Source organism: Hyphopichia burtonii, assembly GCF_001661395.1.
Source record: "Hyphopichia burtonii NRRL Y-1933 unplaced genomic scaffold HYPBUscaffold_2, whole genome shotgun sequence".
In the NCBI taxonomy this organism is placed as follows: domain Eukaryota; kingdom Fungi; phylum Ascomycota; class Pichiomycetes; order Serinales; family Debaryomycetaceae; genus Hyphopichia; species Hyphopichia burtonii.
Window position 1 is genome coordinate 107,497 of NW_017963729.1, and position 19,298 is coordinate 126,794.

Genomic DNA, 19,298 nt, shown 5'->3' on the forward strand with positions numbered 1-19,298 from the left:
TCAAATTTATACACTGAGTTGATATTGCACAAACCTGCATTAGTGTGTTGGTACAAGTGTTGGTACTGGTACTGGTACTGGTACTGGTACTGTTGGTACAGGTACTGTTGGTACAGGTACTGTGATCTAGTATTATAGTAATATTTAATTAGTGATCTTGTAATTACATATAACATTGCTGCTGCAGCCATGGCTGCTAGATCTTCAGCTATCCGACCGGGAGAGCACAAATCATTGACAGTCGATGTGCTGCCTTCAGCCTCTTGATCCATTGTGGAGTGCTTTGACGTCGGTGATATCTAACCAGTCTAAGCATCTCCCGACAACGGGGATTGCAGAAGCAAACCTCCGTACATTTTTCTCTGCGAGACGACATCAAAGTCAAATTTTCACTTATAAACCGTTTGCTTTCCTGGTGATCTTGTGGTTATATTGCATTCCTGGTTATAAGAAGATAAACCGTGAACAATGGCTGTTAAAGGATTAGGTGAAATGGATCAAACTTACGACGGTTCCAACTTGAGAGTTGGGATTGTTCATGCCAGATGGAACAAAAAAATCATCGACTCTTTGGTTAATGGTGCCGTTAAAAAACTCCTCGAATTAGGAGTTAAAGAAGAAAACATCTTTGTTGAATCCGTTCCAGGCTCTTTTGAATTGCCCTTTGGTTCTCAATTGTTTGTTGAAAAACATGAAAAATTAGGTAAACCTTTAGATGCCGTTATCCCAATTGGTACTTTGATCAAAGGCTCTACCATGCACTTCGAATACATCTGTGATGCCACCACTCATGCTTTAATGAAATTAAACTTTGAATTGAAAATCCCAATCATCTTTGGGGTCTTGACCTGTCTTAGTGACGAACAAGCCGAAGCCAGAGCAGGCTTGGTTCCAGGTAAAATGCACAACCATGGTGAAGACTGGGGTGCTGCTGCCGTCGAAATGGCCACCAAGTTTAACGTCTCCCAATAATTCTATATAATATAATATAAATCTTCAAGAATAGCTCCAATTGTAAATTGTAAATTGATTACGCTCACGTGACCTCCGGTATAATTTCATTTTCTGCTCAACGACTGAAAAAAACTTGTTCACTGAAAAATTAGCTCGTATCTTTAAAATGAAATCTTTGAAGAATTTTATTTAACAACACACCATCAATCATGGCTGGATGTATGTGACTCTATCGAAATAAGCTTTCCACTTGCAATACTAACCGGGTGTCTAGTTCGTCTTCTCGAAGTAATTCACTTCTTCTTACCAATTTTACCGGAAATTGAAACCCCAACTGATAAACTCAGTTTAGATGAAAAAATCATCTTCACCATTGGAAGTGGGTTAATCTTTTTAATTTCCCAATTACCTTTGTTTGGATTGGTTTCTGATGCCCAATTGAAAATTAACGATCCTTTCATTCCAATTAGATCCATATTTGCTTTAGAAAAAGGTACTTTGTTAGAATTGGGTTTATTACCCGTTATAACTAGTGCCTTTATTTGGCAAATTGCTGCTGGCTCAAGATTTTTAAAAGTTAACTTGAGCTACCGTATCGATCGTGAATTATACCAAACTGGTCAAAAATTAACTGCTTTTATCTTAGCCATCGCTTTCGGCACTGGTTTAATCTTGTCTGGTTACTATGATGACGTTATTCATGGTTACAATCCTTTGGATTCTTCTAGTGCTAAACCACTCTGGACCTACGCTTTAATCTTTGGCCAAATTGTTGGCTGGAATTGGTTGGTCACTTTATTGGTTGAAATCTTTGATAAAGGCTATGGTTTCGGTAGTGGGGTCTTATGTTTTGTCACTTTACAAGTTGCTACCAACTTAATTAGAGATATCGTTGGTTTGGAAATCGTTGCTTTACCAAACTCAAATAAAACCGAAAGTTTCGGTGCTGTTACTAACTTTGTTAAAAATTTATACCCATTAAATTTTTCAAACATTTCTGCTAATTTCTTAAATTCTTTTAACCGTTTATCCTTACCTAATTTAACTCAATTCTATATTAGTTTGGCTACTATTTTGGTCACTATTGGCTTACAAAACTTTAGAACTGAATTACCAATTAGATCAACCAAAGTTAGAGGTATGAATAATGTTTTCCCAATTAGATTGTTATACACTGGTGCTTTACCAATTTTCTTTGCTTTCGCAGTCATTGCTAATATTCAAATCGCTGGTTTCTTCTTAGTTAAATTATTATCCATTTACAGTCCATTTGCTGCTTCAATCTTGGGTTCTTATCAACGTGATTCTAAATCAGCTACCTTAAATTTAAGTAATGGTATTTTATTCTACTTATCTCCTCCTTCTTCTTTGGTTCAAGCTGCTTTATCTCCAATTAGAGTCGTCACTTACTCTGCCACTATCATCTTATTATCTTGTTGGTTTGCTCAATTCTGGTCTAAAATTTCTGGTTCTGCTCCAAAAGATATCGCTAAACAATTTAAAGATCAAGGTATCTCAATTGCTGGTAAAAGAGACGTTTCTGTTGCTAAAGAATTATCCCGTGTCATTCCTGTTGCCTCAGTAAGTGGTGCTTTTGTCTTGGCTGCTTTAGCTATCGCTTCTGAAATCTTTGGTGGTTTTGGTAAAGGTGTTGGTGCTATAGTTGGTGTTTCTTCTGCTTTTGGTGTTTTAGAAGAATTCATGCTCGAATGGCAACAATCCGGTGGTGCCTCCCAATTCCAAAACGCTTTTGGTGGTGCTCAATAACTTTTTTGAAAAAGTTTACCAAACAGCTTTTTGTAATGTAGTTGTATATTCCAATAATTGTCTTTTATGTTTGTTTTATTACCGGCTGATTTATTTTTCTATCATTATTTTTCATTAGGAATTCATATCAAATCATGAGTATTTATTCTCGAAAAAGCTAAGGTACATTCATTTATCTTTTACTAGGACTTATTGTCATTATTTAATAGTTTTACTTTCTTATTCATTTCAAATATAAAATTTTAATCGTTATTAGAGTAGACCCGTACATCTAGATCCTGATTTTTCTTTCTTGTTGATGCTATAAAGTTGTGATCTAAGGTCATTCTTCAATTATAATTAACTTTATAAGTCGAGTCTAAAACACGATTAACGTAAGAAATGTCGCTTGCTTCACAAGGTGATACTCTACCCCTGCCTCCTTACAAATTGGTACTACTTGGCGATTCTTCAGTAGGTAAAACATCAATAGTACACAGATTTGTTACAAATAGCTTTAATCAACATACTTCCAACACCATTGGAGCAGCATTTATAACCAAAGAATTTTCATCATCATTAAACTCCAAAAAAAGATTGAAGTTCGAAATATGGGATACTGCTGGGCAAGAAAGATATAGATCATTGACTCCAATGTACTACAGGAATGCTAAAGTAGCATTAATAGTTTACGATTTGAATAACTTTGATGATTCGTTTGAAAAAGCTAAAAGTTGGATCGATCAACTAAAATTGAATACTGGCTCAAGTGACAGCCTGATTAAAATAATCTTAGTTGGCAATAAGTCTGATTTGGTAGACCTCGAGAGCGAAGAGATGAAATCATCCCTAAACGACGTTGAAGTGTTTGGTAATGATTTGGATATTAAGACTTTCATAACTAGTGCTAAGTCAGGTACGAACGTTATTGAATTGTTTGATTCATTAGTGAATGATCTTGATATGCTGTTTTTTGAAAACTATTATGAACATCAGAAGAATAATGAGTCAAATCCTACTCAATTGAATCTTTTGGCAGCATCGATAAGTAAAAATAATACGCTGAGATGTTGTTAACCAACCATAAAACCTTTTTTTGCATCACCATTCAATTCTTTAAAATTTTGTTACAATTACTTTAAACTATTCTATTTAATTTGTATTATATTTGTAAATTAATGAAAAATTAATTCATGCAAGATCTTTAATATATAATTTTTAGATATCTAAACCTTTTTGTTTCCAATAATCTCTTCTCACGTCCTTATCAAGTGAAAGTTTAGGTTTTTTAGAGCTTTTTGATTCTTGGTCTTTGATATCATTTTTGTTATCATTATCCGAAGCTTCAGAATCAGAGTCTCTTATGCTCATGTAATCAGAAACTCTTTTTTGAGATTGATCCTTATTTGAAAATCCATTGGGCTTACTTCCAATCTTCTTAGATGGAGCTTTTTTTTCAGGGTTGGGACTTTGTTTTTTGAGCTTCTCCTCTTTGACTCCTTCATTTTCACTTTCAACAGTTATGTCAGAGAAGTAATATTTATCATTACCATTAGCTCCATCACTTTCATCTTGACTCTCATCATCATGCGTTATTAAGGCATTATTGATAACTTTATCACGATCATCATTGAAATCACGCTCTTTCCCCTTATACCGTATTATATCACCTAAAATTGATTGTCCAATTCTTTGTTTATATGATGCACCATTCAATTGATAGCATTTATCAACCAAAAGTTGGTATGCACCACCAAAAGCTTTCTTTAAATCTCTTAAGTTATATGATGATCTTGAAATGTTATTAGCAGGATCTGAAGGGTCTTGAATCACTATTGAAAATGGGTTTCTTGAAGTGTTTAATACAGGATGGTGACGTTTCAATAAGTACTTGGGCAAGTCCGTTTCAGTGTCAATTGCAATGATCAAATCATCGTATGAAAAGTTACGACCGTATAGTTCGAAAAATTCAATGAGTAATGAACCTAAATTGTCTAAGACTTTTATGCTGCTTGTAGATAGTCTTGGATGTAACTTGAGAAAATGATAACATAACATAATAGTTGAATAACCACCTAAACCACCAACGTGAACATTGTTTAACTTTCTTGATCTTAAAAACTGTTTGACGATTAACACTAATTCTCTCAAACCTGGAGTGGTTGCTAACCATTTTCTAATTTTTTTAGCAGCCATAATACCATTGCTTCTTTCGAATGAAACATCAATATGAATGTTAGATGAGGGATCAACGAACTTGATGATCGGGACTTTAGCCTTGGCAATCACTTCAATATTTTTCGCTAAATTGTGAGTCCTTAAAAACGATGAAAGTTGATATAGCCTAGATCTGTTTTCATAATCCCCAGTTTTTGAGATGATCACCATATCGATATCAGAACCCGGTAAGTATAAATCTGTAGCACACGAACCAAACACATGAGCTTCAGTACCTGGCCAAAAGTTACTTATTTCCTTTTTCAATGTTGAAACAACCAGGTTTCTCGTTATAATTTCTTCTTTGGATGGGGAAATGTAATTAACAAAATCCTTCATTTCATGTGTCAACCAATCAGCAATTTCCTTCTGTTTCGAATGGTCGTGGTCTTTAATCCATGGGTACAAGGAAGCATTATCCATTTTTGTATGTAAAATACCCTCTTGATCGTCACTTATTATACCGTCATCTGAATATTCTCCGTCTTCAACGAGTATTCGCTCGTCCTCACCTTCAGATGAGCTAAATCCAAACTCTATGAAATCTTGGTTTTTGGACAATTCATTATATTCATTCTCACCTTTCTCGCTTTCTGGTCTCTTTTCCTCATCATTATTATCTTCAGAGTCAGATACTATGACGACCTCATCATCATTTTCATTCTCATATTCATTCTCGTCATGGGAATCAGAGTCAACAAGAACAAAATCATCGTTTTCTGACAGAGACTCATCCTCTTGATCTTCAGGATCGTCTAGAAATAACGGCTGGAAATTGTTTGACTTTGAAACTTGACTTTTTTCAAGTTTGGCTTGTTTCTTAGCTTGTTTCCTTCTTTGCTTCTTATTGGGAGCTTTAGCAGCTACCGGAGATATTTCTCTCTTTCTCTTGTTACCCATTTTTCACTCGAGTTTTCCAAAACGTTTCTCAGCAGAATTGATCCAATAAGATAACAGTTACCTCCAAAGAAGAACTGAGATGTTTTTGCAAATTAAAACGGAACTACAGAAAGAACAAAAAAAAAAAAAAATAAAAATAAAAATGAGAAGAGCACTATATACAGTCTTACATCCAGATTTTTCACATCAACGTCTTCCAAACTGAAAGAGTTGCAACCATTACCAATACCAATACACTCAAAAACACTCTGAAGCCCCAACGGCTAACTAGAAGCACATCACCCGCGAAGAACACAAGGACCAAATGCTTGTATATATGCGGTTCGTGGAGACGATCAAGAATAAGGATGGCTGAAACATACAATAAAACTGAAATATGTTGTTGGTAGGTGAAAAGGAATTCCCTCCAAGGACCAGACCCATCCTGAGTAATTTGACTCGTTATCAGGTCTTTCTCAATGATGGGCAGATCGGAAACTTCAATGTCAGTTAAATCTTGAACAAGGTTGTCTTCATAGTCAAGGTCATCGTCATCATCTTCAGGTCCATAATCTGTCTCTGAGGCGTTTTGAGGGTTGGTCTTCTGATGGGGTTTGCTATTTCCGGCGCTTTTAGGCTCTCGCGGAGAGCTTGCTTCGCTGGAAGTATATGAATTAATGGGGGATTGAGGTTCATTTGGATCCATTTCATGGATCTTACTTTTATTTGGTTTGATGAAACGTTTCCATTTGATTGCATCTAGAAACTTCATTACTTCGGCACAGTTAATTCTTTCAGCTATTCCCCGGGTGAAATCTCCATTGTTTCCTTTAATCATCAAGTATATTAATTTTTCGAAGTCTTGTAACGGCTCAGTGTAAAAGTCCCGACTGCCTCGAGTGCCTTCTATTTGGCTGGTGAACCAGTCGCGGAATCTGGATGCATTCAAGTCAAAGTACCATTGTGCAATTGATTCTCTCACTTGATCAGGATTGGTACGGTCGATAATGTACGAGGAAAAGGGTAGAGATCCAACGCATAGCCAACATAAAATCAATCCCAATGAATATATATCACTACTATAAGTGAACCCATAGACAAACCGTTGTCTTTCATGTTCAGCTGATGGATCGTAATTGGCAAATAGCCATAGCTCAGGAGCAGTGAATTCTAAAGTACCCGTGTTACCTTGCCTTTCCTCAGAGGAGGAGCTCAAATGCTTGTTGGCCAAGTACTGCTTGTCGATGAATTTACCTTCACCAAAATCAGATACGAGAACTTTTGGCATGATTGACACCAATTGCTCCAAATCCGAAACAGAGTTAAAGGTGACCAGGTCATCCAAACCGTTAGAATCGTATTCAACATCTAACAAGCAATTAGATGGTTTCAAGTCCCGATGTAATATACCCTTTAGATGTAAATAATTGACTCCATTGGCAACGTCTTTAAAAAATTTCCAAATTTCAAAATCAGAGAGCCATCTTTTATGATGATCTTCTCCATCTTTCTCTTGTGGAATCGATCCCTTTTTCATTCTTCTCTTCATTCTTTCCATTCCAACTTTATCTTTGAGAGACATGATCTTTTCCTTTTGAAAATTTTTAGAAATCAATTCTTCTAAATGGCCACCGCCTGCGTACTGTTGTAGTATGAAAACATATGGCACTTTTGAATTTAAGTCTCTTTGATCACCGTCATCATTAGGCAAAAAATATGTATTCAGATCATTTATATCACCCATTTCAAGCCAGACATGATTATAACGGATCAAATTGTTCTCATTTGCGCCCTGGGTGGAAAGTTCATACAAAATCAAAACCTCTGTAAGAACTTGATCTAGGAAAGTGGAGTGATCTCCAATACTGATTCTTTTAATCGCGTAGGTACCCAATTGTATTTCATTCAAAACATGCATAACTTTATATACTTGGGCATGAGCACCTGAACCCAATACATACGGGGGAATCTTTTTGAAGAACCTCTTGAAGTAGCCCTGATTGAAGATCTCTTTCGGTAATCTTTTAATTGAGCTGTTTGGAGAAGCAAGTTTATATTTATCCCCATCAAATGGCAAATTGGCAAGAACTTTGAAATAATCGTTATGCATGAATCCCAGGGGGTACCTGCTCTTACTCACTGGGACCATTTCTCCAGGGCTATCCAAAGAAGATGAAGTCATGGCTGGGCTCTCATTATTTCTTCGTTTCTGGTATCGTTGATGAGACCATCTGAATCCACAGTTGGGACATTCATTTGAGTCATGTTCTCGAGGGATTTCAAAATTATTGGTATTGAATGGCTCGGAAGAGTGTCTTCTGAATTGACTTCTATCTGGTTGATCAATCGTGGATAGTAATTGAATGCTATTTTGTTGGTTATTGTGTAGAACTAAGATTCCATAGTTAGGGTCATGATAAACGATTTCACTATTATAATTATACGGAACGATTGACATGAATTATAACTTGACTGCTCTATATATTCAAAGATCTTATAAAGATTGATTTATATAATGAAACATAATAGTCTTAACCAAGTTTCTGTGGGGTGATGAATTGAACCTATTTTATATTTCAGATTAACCCTGACCTACTATACCTGATGCGCGATTTAGACCTACAATATTGATATATAAGAGTTATACATGCTATTATATTCAGGTTTATAATGGTACACTAATTTACAAATTTATTGACTTAATTGCCTTTGGCTGCCAGTTGGTGTTCTTAAACGTAGCATTAGTTTAATCATCTCAGTTTCTAGCCTGTGTTTCTCCTCCGGATTCATGGAATTTATGGCTTCTTGCGAGATGTCTCCAATAACCCCAGATAGATATTGGAAAGTTCCTTGAACCCTATTGGATAAAAAAGACTCGGACGAATCTACTCTTTGAAGCAGGTTGGTAGAAATGCTTTGTGGATTTTCTTGAACCACCGGAAGTGAAGGTCTAACCACAATCTTATATTGGTCTTCTTCTGAAGTTTTGGCAGAATTGCCTTTTTCCAAGCTCTGGATAGTTGTTGAATGGGCTTGAAAACTTTGAGAATTGAATGAATTCAGTTGAGTGTTATCTGATTGCAAGGAGCAACGAACAGCCTTTTCCTCAAGCTTGATACATTTGTCCCTTGAATCTGAACTGTGTATCAAGGATTCTTTGTCTTGTGGTTGGTCTTGAGGAGTTTGCTTTTCTAAGGATTCTTCCTCGGACTCTGGAACTTGCTTGTCACTTGAACGGGCATTGGTTTCTATATTATTGGACAGTGCTTTTGGCCTCTTGCTGCCGACAGGCTCTTGGGAAATAGATTTTCTCTTCAAAGTACTTCTAGTTTGTCTTCCAACCTCTTTGCACTTTTCCGCTGTCATAGTCTTATCTTCTAAAGGATTTGCAGAATCATCTATACTTTCCATTTCATTGGAGCTGCTAATTTCATTTAAAGAATTACTGTCAATATCTGATATCAAGTCCTCTTCATTAGACGATTTATCGGGCAATTTTTCAGACATATTCTCAACTTCTTTAATTTTTTTACCAGAAGCCTTGATCTTTTCCAACTCTAAGCGAGCTAATTCTGCTGCTCTTTTTTGAGCATGAAGTCGACTTCTTCTGGCTTTCCGTTTTGCTGCCTTAGTCATTCCTTCAGTTGGTGCCGGAGTCAATTTCTGCGTCAAAAGAGCAGTAAATGAATGTATGTCAAACATCTCTTGTGAATTGTCAGGTGAAGATAGAGGTTCCATTTTATTTTCTTTTTGCTTTTTACTCTTCTTTTTAGATTTCGCCCCAGGTGATTTGCTGCTTTTCTTACTTTTTGTCCCCGTCTTCTCTAATGGCACCGAAGACTCTCTAGAGTTGGCTTCGTCATTGTTCACGGAGTCGGATAGCAGATCAGGAATTACTTCACCTTGAGGCAGGGAAGTCGTTACCGAAGCCTCTCCACATCCTGATTGATTTTCACCTTCTGAATTTTTCAGCTCATCAGGATTGAGCGAGTCGTTTTGATCAAAGACTAAGGAGTTTTGTCCAGTTTCTTCAACCTTAACTGTTGGTACTTTGTTCTCCGTGCTAGTTTTAGGCGTTGGGGATCTCGAAGTACGTGCTGAATTTTGGTTTGGTAATTCGTCTTGAATATTGTTTTTGTTCAAGCTGGAACTGAAGCTTCCCTTCTCGAGAGTACTAGTAGGTTTTGTTTCACCTTGTTGTTCTTTAGAACTTTCGCTTTCGGGTTCCTTGATACTTGTTTCTGGGGATTGGTCTAATGCTCCACAAGAAGGTTCATGTTCAATTCTTTTCTTTTCTGTGTATGCAGCTTTTAATAAAGGTAATCTATCCCAGTTTCCGTTAACAAACTTTTCTACTTCGAATCCACCCTCGTACGTTGTTAAAAGAAGTTGATCATACAACACAAAGTTTCCTCCAGACTCAGTTTTGTTCAAGTAAGAGGACCAAATTTTTTCAAAATCAAGTTTTGCATACTCGTCTAACGTTGATGCTTTCTTTAGCAAGTTTTTTTTCAAATTGAAAATTTCGAGATGAAAATCATTATCAGTTAAAAACTTTAAAAGTTCAATGAAGCAGGACTCTTGTTCCCATTTTAAAATAATCAAGTTGAGCCCCATTTGCTTCAAATGCGCCAAAGGTGCATCATGTATCAAGTTAATGAAAAATTTAAAAATAGGAAGTGACCAGTTATGGACCTTCAAAATGCTGATTAATCTTTGAAACTCTTCCTGTCTTACTAATACCATGTCCTGGATGAGTCTTTTGGCAAAAATATGAAAATCTTGATCTAAAATGTTTAATATTTTCGAAGTAACTTCTAATTCAGAGTTATCTGTGATATTTGCTCGAACATTGACCAAAATATCTGTTGCAAACTTTTGTAATCCTGGTTTTTTTAAGTTGATATTTAAGTTCAAGAGCTGATAAGTAAATTGCAACTGCATCTTATCACCTATTGAAGAGCATACGCTAGTTATCATATCTGTCAATTGCATTGAATTGAGATCATCAATAGTATTTTGTAAAATTAAAATGAAGACATTTTGATGAGGATCAGTTGTCTGCATCAAGTTATATCCAGTGAATGTATCCTTCAAAGCACTCAAGAGCCTCAAAACCAAGGTATAAGAAATTTTGTTATGCTTGAAAAATATTCCTAAGACATATGTTAAATCATCAATAATGTCAAAAGTAGCCTCAGAAGTCTTAATTTCTTTCTTAGTACTAAGTTTCAAGTTATTTAAAAAGGCAATAAAGTAGTTAGCCTTTGCTTCAACATTAACTTTGTCAAGCTTGAATACCAAAGCAATCGTTTGTAAAATCCGATCAAATCTGTTGTGCACCCACTTCGGATTAAGCCCATTCAATTCTAATAGACTAAGTGGCTCAATCGAGAGACAACGTATTTCATTAAAATTTCTCTCGGTGATGGGTGTTCCACCACTAAGTAACCTGGTCAAAAATTTAAGGCCCAATTGATTCATGTGAGAACTTGCGTCTTTTTTGAAATGGAAACCTATAAGTGTTGGTTGAATCACCTTATCCCAATAAACATGGGTGTATTTTAAAGAATCTCTCATATTTAACGGATTAAGTAACATATAAACCATAGAAAGAAATAAATTATGAAGAACATCTATGATTTCCCGCTCATTTTCAGGCGAGGAAATGTTAAGTAAGATATGTAAAAGTAGCTTTACTTTTGGACGTAAGGAATTAAATACTTGCTGTTGGTTTGATTTGTTTCTCGGTGTCATTGGACTATTCACACCAGAATTTGGACTATTTGGAGCCATTGGTTCGATTGATTTTCTCAAGTTGTTAAAGTCATTAGAGCACAAGTTGTAGACAATTGCTTTCCAGCTAGTAATGGCAATGATCCTTGCTGAACTATCCGGTTTATTAAAGCAGGATTTATGAATTTGTAACCAAGATGATAACTTTGACCAGTTTTCAAATCCATCCGAAGAGTCATTACATAGGAGGGTGAGCGACACCCAGATATCCATTGCTGGTTTGTACTGTCCATTATCAATCAAGCTCAGTAAGCAATTGCTGATGTATTCTAGTCCCGATGGGGCTGGATGATTAAGGTCGAAATTTGATACACTAATCTTTGCATCAGATGAAAAAGATTTTATTTCTGAAGGTAAAGGGGACTCCATGAATTTCCTAACTGAAACCAAAATATCTCGATTTTCCAAATAAGTTCTAGCAACTTCTAGCAATGCAGAAACTCCCATGGTTATTACTTTAGAGTAAAGAGGGGACGACGAGTCACATAAATTGATAACAAGCAAGCTGAACCAATGATGGAAGTTTTGAGCCATCACTACAGGGAAATTCAGCACCAAGTTTCTTAAAGTGATGAATTTTTCAACCACTAAAGATGAGCTGGTAAAATTCTTCATATTCAATAATGCAAATAACATATGTTCCAGTACAGACGAATTACCTTGTAGTTCAAAAATGAGCTTTTTCTTTCTACCAGTGAATTTGCAGTCTTTAATTATACTTAAATAGGGAAGAAGTAGGGTTTTGGAGATTTCAGGTTTTATTATAGTCTGACAGGAATGCATGTAGAACCATTTGACATCATTAACAGATAAAAAATTGTTAAGTTCTGAATTTGAAATGATAAGAAACATAAATCTAAGCGCTTGACTAATAATTCTTATTGAAAAGGGATCATTCTTTCTAGGCGAAACATTGTGATCTGATTGTAAATTATCTTTTGTATCCCCCAAATTCAGTATTTTATTGAACAATTTATCTTCTATTAATTGAATGTCACGTTTTATATATCCGGAAAACTCATTTATGTAATTGTCATCCAAGGAACTTGGTGATTTACTTCTAGTTGGGGCTGCTAGGGGACTGTTACCTATATTATTATTGTCAATAGTTGGGGCTTTCTTCATTGTAATGAAGAGTTTCATTAAAACATCAGTACTATTAAATTTGCAAATATGGTTTAAAGTAGCGTAAACCTCAAATTTTTTATTGAAAGCTGGGTCTTTAAGAACATTTAAACAACCATCGACTAATTGAGGTAAGTCAGGGGAGTCAGGAGTAAGTTGAATGATTGTACCAGGTAACCAAAACTTTGGATTAGAAGGAGAGTTATGCTGTTCATTTTCCAAAGTATATGATGATTTGACCCATAATGCAGTATTATTTGGGTCCGATGAGCTACTGTTCTTGCCAAAAATATTAGGCTTCAAAATAGATTTCCTAGGGGTCAAAGTATCATTAACTAGGATTGTTTGATTTGGTGCCGGAGAGCTTGGGGCATCTGAAACAAGAAAGTCTGAAAAAACCACTGATTTCTTCTTTCTAATCGGAGATGATGATAGTTTTGTAGGAGATGGAGTATGCGTAGGCCGTAATTCTTTGATAGGAGATGATGCAATATCAACGACGTTATTGTCGTTTGTCTTTTGGTTAGACGAACGGGCTGTCTTTGCCCTTTTATACATTTTCTTTGCACTTTTTGTACTTGATCTAGATGGTGATTCTTGAGCAGAAGATTCATCATCGGAAAGATTAACTTTTTGTTCTTCCTCACTTGATAACGTTAAATCAATGATGTTTTTGGAAGTAATGCAATTATTGGCAACTTTAGGCAGACCGCTAGCACTCCTCAAACCATTTCGACTTCTAGATCGTGGTCTAGGCAGATTTCTCCTAGAGTTATTTAGGTTGAAATAGTTTATCATATCTGCATTTGAGCTTGTGAGGTTCCCAGGGTCTTGCGGTGGTGAGAGTGGTCTTTTAGGCGTTGGGCTTAGTCTTGGAATAGATCCTTGGTCTGAAAAGATCGAATCAGAAACAGGCCGTTGATTGACATTGGTCCCAGCCCACATGATGAAAAATTTCAAATCTTACAAAAATCACAACTGGTTTGATCCTGGTGGAATTCGTTCAATGAGATAGCTGGACGGTTACTGAATCCTTCTTGTGGCACTTCCTGGATAATAATGCTTGAATCAAATTGCCTGGTTCCACTTAATGACTAGCTTCTGTGTAATCATCTGCTCTAATCAACTCCTAAGTAGACGAAATAAAGTTGAAAAAAAATCTGCTTCAGAAGACGCGTAGGGAGCCTCTCATACAAATTTCCAGATTGGGTTGGTACAAAACACGCACTACGCCGTGGTTCCCACCGACTAAAATGTTTTGTGATGGGTCGATGAGCCCGTCCGAGCAGTCGTCTTCTCACAAAACTCTGGACCCAATTTTTGGGAACGGCACCGACAAGCGAATTTGGTTTTTGGGGAATAGGCTGTTGCTGATTCCGACCAAAGCTTGCATCTCCTTCAATGATTCAACAACTTTTTTGTGATTTCCTCGATTACGGCATTGTAAGATTTAGGGGTCAAAGATACAAATGAGCGATTCAGGAGTTTTGCAGTGCTTCGTGCGAATAGGCGGACCCAATCTGCGTCCGGGCGAGCCTGCGGATGGTTTGGGTTGACTTTAAATTAATATCTACATGTATATATATTTAGTGAAAGTAGGTTGTGTTTGTGTTGATCAAAGCTATAATTAGGTCGATTGTTCTGTAGTTGACTCAACTTTAGCCTTTTTGGATGATGGTTCATCATTTGCAACTGGGTCATCGGCTTCTTCTATTGGTCTTTTCCTTGACCCAGAAGTCTCGGTGACTTCCATATCGACTTCAGTGGATGGTTCGGACTCTTGAGTATTCTTGGTATTCTCGTGATTAGTGGCAGGGTCAGCAGTATCATTCTTAAGAGCCGGAGCAGAGATTTTCTCTTCGCTTAGCAATTCACCCAAATCTAACCATTTACCAATTCTCTGCTGCTTTAATTTCTTCCATTGAAGAACCGTTCTTTCTTCCACAAGCCCATCTTGTTCCGTTTTATCTGTAGAATGCTTTATCTTTTCCGTAAGCTGGTCGATATCATTTTGATCGATTTCCGGTTTTTCTGAGGTTTTCTGGAGTAGCTCTAGTCCAGTTGGTACCTTCATTTTTCTAGATAATTGAGGAGTTCCATAAGTGTTGAAATATCGTTTTTCTTTGAAAGGTATCACCGATGCAGTCTTTTCATTAACAAGTTCAAGATCTTGGTCGGTGAGTTCTCGATCGGAAAATAATGGTTTCCCAGTGACAGGGTCTTTACTATAGATTAGCCAAGCCCACCAATGTAATTCTGAGTTCTGTATATGTTGTAACAAGAAAGATAATTGAGTGTCAATGGTTTTGTAGCGGTTAATCATATCTTTTCTGATTTTGAAAAAAATATTCACTGCTGATTCTGGAGTGGCATCATCAGTTATATGTTTAATATTAGCTGGAGCATTTATATCTTTTAATAATTGTTTCTTGTTGCTACCTACTAGTTGATAAAAAAGACAACTTATGAAATAGATTTGTATCAAAAGATGATTTCGAGATTTGGAAAGAGTGTGCTCCATAAAATAAGTTTCATCTTCCTTTTTCATGGTTTCATACTTTGGACCTCTTGGGGTTTCTTCAAAAGGCGACAACCAGTAGTTTTCAGAGAAAAACATTTTATCATCATACTTTTGCTTCAAATAATCTTTTGGTTCGGACTTTTTAATAAGGAACGGGTCAGATTTAGGTGCTTTTATCGCTTCTTCTTCTTCAAATAAAAAGTCATTAAGTCTTTTAAACATTTCACAATTATTGACTAGAGCTCTTGGGTTCTTCAAACATGAGTATGGATCGCGTAAGATCTTATTAAGCTTGACGATGTCTTGCAATACTTCATCTTTCCAAGAATTAGTTTTAAGTGGACCGGACTCTTTAACAACCCTACTAGCCAAGGTGAAATATTTATTCAACCCAGTGTTATCTTCAAACTGGAAAATGTTTGTCAAGAAAATTCGGACCCTGAATTGAAATTTATCGTTAAAAGTATCTTTTCTATAAGAGTCCTTGTGCTTGGTCCCAGTATATATTTTATCAGTTAACCCATTGCATATTTCTAATAAGGATATTCTATCACTGGTCATTTTTTTATCGAAGATGCGGGACTGGATCAAGTCTTCTCTTGTTTCTAAGTAGTACCAGAAAGTGGATATGGATTGGGTGGATATTCTTGATAATGTATCAGAGATGGATTGGATAAGTTGGAAAAATACAAATTTGGTGCTGGCCAAATGGTTCAAATACATTTCTATACTTATATCCACCAAGAAGGCTAGCTGGTTCAATATATTCAATCGGCTCGAATTGATTTTCTGTCCCTTGAGTTCAGTATCTTCAGAAAGCTCTTCATTGAAACTAGCCAAATACTCATCAAGAAACTCCTGAGCACCGTGTTGAAAAATTAATAATAATGTATAATCTCTGGTTCTGTCTTGTATACCATTGTTGAACTTATCTAAATCAGACTCGATGGTTTTCCTGTCCTCTTCACCAACGTTATCTAGTTCTGAAGCGATTTCCAATCCTTCACCTACTGATTTGATGCTGGTTAATAATGCTTCAATACAAGATTGGTTGCATGGAAATTGAGGTATCTCAACCAAGTAATTCTTTTCCAACGAAGCACTCTTGCGAACTTGCTGCACGAGCTGCTTTGCTCCTTCGTCCACCGGACCAGCAAACTTTCTTCCTTGTTCCATTTGGTGTTGGTATCTTATCGAATGAAACACTGAACAAACGGTTGAAAGAAGGAAAAAAATTTGAAAATTATCAACAAAAAATTGAATATGCACTCCCAGTCAACTACTAGTATACTAAACTTTCAATAAATATATTCAGCTAATTACAAATTCTATTACTATATACACTTCAATAGTCAAAGCTCTTTGATCTACTTTTCTTCTTGTCACTCTGTTTCTTTTTGTTGAAAAGCCTCTTTTCCTTTCTGTCTGCCTTGATCTCTTCCCATCGTTTCTTATCTTCTTCTGTAGGTTCAGCAGCAAAATGAACATTCTCCCTGATTTCCTGTAGCAATCTCTTGAAACACTCATCGGTGTTGACCTCCCGGGTACGGAAAGTGTCACATTGAACCACAATCCCCCCAGACTTGGTCTGGTATCTTAGAGGCTGTTGTGATAGTTTTGTTCTTACTGCAAATGGAATCCAGAAACACGCCTTAGGGTCCAACCACTCGTTTTCCGTCATGGAGATCGTGGCCTTCGACGAGGTCTTATTGACCTTCTGCCCACCGGGTCCCGATGCCCTGCTGTAGGTTATTTCAAAGATGTGCCTTGGAATCTTGTCGGGTTGGAAAGACTCCAACCAAGTACGTGCTTTGTCGATCTGGTCCTGACTTAGTTCATTGGAGCTCAGGTATGCTCGCTTAATATAGACTGCTGGACTCACCGGCCCCAACCCCAAGGCCCGGAGACCTAGGGGGACATAGCTAGGTACTCGAATCATTGAAGAGTCTTGTAGTAAAAGGTTTTTCAATCATTTTTTACACCTGTACATACAATGAGCCAACTTAAACCAAAGAGTATACAAGCTATTACCAGCAGTGGTACTACCAGGTCCTACAGTTGCGAATACCGGTCCTAGGGCTAAGATCACCTTCACATATACCCTTCTGCTACAGTTATACCCCTGTCTGATATCAGTTATATCACCGTCTGGTAGAAGTAATTACTGCAATCCCACACTACCAGCGAAGACGCTAAGAAAAATAAAGGACAAGCAACAAGAGCTTCATCTTGTCAGTTCTTTCATTATAAATAACCAACCTGCCGCTCGATAGTTTAAAAGCAAAATGTTTAGAAGATGGCGATGAGTAATAATTCGATATTCTTCTTACAGAAGGACGGACTAGATACTAATTGTTCGGTGTATTCGTTGAGTTCAGGATCGATTAAAATCCAAGACTTGAGTAATGGATCGTGGTCAAGAAATATTACTGATACGTTATTACCCGCCTACTATGTAACTAATTGCTCTATAAGTAATGTTATTGAAAGGATTAATGATTTACTGGTCAGTGGATCCAAAAGCGATTGGGAAAAATCGTATAAATGCTCAATTTATAATAGTAGTGATAACGGAGATACTTTTGTTGCATTACTTTTCACCATTAGTGGATCGTGTATATCGGGTTGGATGTTATCGCTAATATTCTTTCTATCGCCAAAGATTAAAAGGAAACCGATTTTAACACAATTAGCTACAATTTTTTATACTATAGTGACTACTATCTTATTAACTCATATTACTGATATATCGACTAGTCAGTATTATCATGATACTCTTAATATAACCAAACTTTATGAAGGCATATATGGAACTACCGATTATCATGTTACAATTGTGATATCACAGCTTCTAACCATGTTGGCAGTTTTCCAAATTGTGGTTACTAAATTAACCTCATCAAGGGTTAAATGGCATTCTGGTGTTATCGGTACTTTGATCATTTGTGCTTATACGTCGATTTTAATTGCTTATGAAGCAGGCTTCAATAATATCAAAATGATTGAAGATAATGAAATAAGGTACGAAATTACCTTTAATGGACTAATGATTCTGAGAATAGCTTTGAAAATTGTCTTTATTATTTGGTTTGCGTTTTTCTTGTTCTATTATACAACTAGCTTGAAAAACCCCCGGATTTGCTATACGAAACGTTTAATCCCCCTTGCTTTCTTCATCTGGTTCATATTTGGCCTTCATCTTGTGTTGAGTATCTTATCAATCTCCTTATTCAAAAATAACTGGCTAGTTAATACTTGGCTAAACCTAATTCCTAACCTACTTGAAATTTATCTATTAACTCTTGTTTGGGAGTGGATCTCTAGTGTCAAATTTATAGAAAAAAGATACGAGTTAATGGGGGTCTTGGGTAGAAGAATTAGTATAGATGATGTCGTTAGTTTCCGAGACGACAACGACCAATCACAACAGAAGAAAAATCAATCCTTGAAATCTTTCTTCAAATACGTCTTAAACGTTGCCTTGGGTAAACGTAACTCCCTTGCTGCTCCAACAATCAGATCCTACCTTGATAAAGATACTGAACTGCAAATCATCCTTTCAGGGTCTACCAATTCTAGTAACTCAAAACAAATCACCGATACTACTTTGTTCAATACAGCTACAAATGCAAACACAAATTATAACACTGGTAACGTCCCTCCATCCAACCAAAACGATGACCCGTCTATCCATTCCGAAGATACAACCCAAAGTTACGAAATCGAATACGTTGATAACTACGATATCTGGGATGACTCCGAACAACCGCCTCAGGAGGGCCCTTCATCCCAAGTCCAGCCCCAACCTCATCATTTCACTGATCATGATCCCCTTCCTCCACCTTTTGTCCCCCATCCTGGTTTCAGCCATGATGACTACTACCCTGATGAGAAGTCATAATGTGGGACGATCCCACCCGTACATCCGAGATTGTTTTTTTTGCTTTGTGCTAGAAACTTCTCGAATAATCCCGGCTGAAAAAGTCATTTAATGTACTATATATATATAACCTACTTCTTTAACTTAATTGCTTTACTTCTCTCTTGTATTAATAAATTA

At 36.6% G+C, this 19,298-nt stretch overlaps 9 protein-coding genes across 9 annotated transcripts; 4 read left to right on the forward strand and 5 right to left on the reverse strand.

The window, feature by feature from the left end:
- The first annotated feature begins 112 nt into the window (after nucleotides 1–112).
- RIB4 (lumazine synthase) lies at nucleotides 113–992 on the forward strand. Its single transcript, XM_020220723.1, has one exon. It carries the CDS (start codon nucleotides 469–471, stop codon nucleotides 970–972), a length of 504 nt encoding a protein of 167 aa, XP_020077425.1. The 5' UTR covers nucleotides 113–468; the 3' UTR covers nucleotides 973–992.
- Nucleotides 993–1,163: 171 nt separating this feature from the next.
- Nucleotides 1,164–2,910, forward strand: SSH1 (Ssh1p; the record flags this gene model as incomplete). The annotated part of the gene is made up of 2 exons (XM_020222691.1): nucleotides 1,164–1,173; nucleotides 1,229–2,910. 2 exons carry the CDS (start codon nucleotides 1,164–1,166, stop codon nucleotides 2,719–2,721), a joined length of 1,503 nt encoding a protein of 500 aa, XP_020077426.1. The 3' UTR covers nucleotides 2,722–2,910.
- A 163-nt stretch (nucleotides 2,911–3,073) lies between these two features.
- Nucleotides 3,074–3,801, forward strand: YPT53 (Rab family GTPase). Its single transcript, XM_020220724.1, has one exon. It carries the CDS (start codon nucleotides 3,103–3,105, stop codon nucleotides 3,775–3,777), a length of 675 nt encoding a protein of 224 aa, XP_020077427.1. The 5' UTR covers nucleotides 3,074–3,102; the 3' UTR covers nucleotides 3,778–3,801.
- Nucleotides 3,802–3,918: 117 nt separating this feature from the next.
- On the reverse strand, nucleotides 3,919–5,547 carry HYPBUDRAFT_86438 (non-canonical poly(A) polymerase; the record flags this gene model as incomplete). Its single annotated transcript, XM_020223777.2, has 1 exon — nucleotides 3,919–5,547. A coding segment is annotated over one exon (1,629 nt), but the record flags the coding sequence as incomplete, so codon positions are not given.
- A 419-nt stretch (nucleotides 5,548–5,966) lies between these two features.
- Nucleotides 5,967–8,254, reverse strand: HYPBUDRAFT_160298 (protein kinase; the record flags this gene model as incomplete). Its single annotated transcript, XM_020222478.1, has 2 exons — nucleotides 5,967–6,354; nucleotides 6,457–8,254. 2 exons carry the CDS (start codon nucleotides 8,252–8,254, stop codon nucleotides 5,999–6,001), a joined length of 2,154 nt encoding a protein of 717 aa, XP_020077429.1. The 3' UTR covers nucleotides 5,967–5,998.
- A 210-nt stretch (nucleotides 8,255–8,464) lies between these two features.
- On the reverse strand, nucleotides 8,465–14,110 carry HYPBUDRAFT_160299 (DNA-binding protein; the record flags this gene model as incomplete). The annotated part of the gene is made up of 3 exons (XM_020222479.1): nucleotides 8,465–9,803; nucleotides 9,990–13,468; nucleotides 14,019–14,110. 3 exons carry the CDS (start codon nucleotides 14,108–14,110, stop codon nucleotides 8,488–8,490), a joined length of 4,887 nt encoding a protein of 1,628 aa, XP_020077430.1. The 3' UTR covers nucleotides 8,465–8,487.
- A 360-nt stretch (nucleotides 14,111–14,470) lies between these two features.
- On the reverse strand, nucleotides 14,471–16,006 carry HYPBUDRAFT_87807 (uncharacterized protein; the record flags this gene model as incomplete). The annotated part of the gene is made up of 1 exon (XM_020223805.1): nucleotides 14,471–16,006. A coding segment is annotated over one exon (1,536 nt), but the record flags the coding sequence as incomplete, so codon positions are not given.
- Nucleotides 16,007–16,552: 546 nt separating this feature from the next.
- HYPBUDRAFT_134338 (uncharacterized protein) lies at nucleotides 16,553–17,177 on the reverse strand (the record flags this gene model as incomplete). Its single annotated transcript, XM_020219538.1, has 1 exon — nucleotides 16,553–17,177. One exon carries the CDS (start codon nucleotides 17,175–17,177, stop codon nucleotides 16,584–16,586), a length of 594 nt encoding a protein of 197 aa, XP_020077432.1. The 3' UTR covers nucleotides 16,553–16,583.
- A 140-nt stretch (nucleotides 17,178–17,317) lies between these two features.
- DFG16 (Dfg16p) lies at nucleotides 17,318–19,259 on the forward strand. Its single transcript, XM_020219221.1, has one exon. It carries the CDS (start codon nucleotides 17,535–17,537, stop codon nucleotides 19,137–19,139), a length of 1,605 nt encoding a protein of 534 aa, XP_020077433.1. The 5' UTR covers nucleotides 17,318–17,534; the 3' UTR covers nucleotides 19,140–19,259.
- Nucleotides 19,260–19,298: the final 39 nt, after the last annotated feature.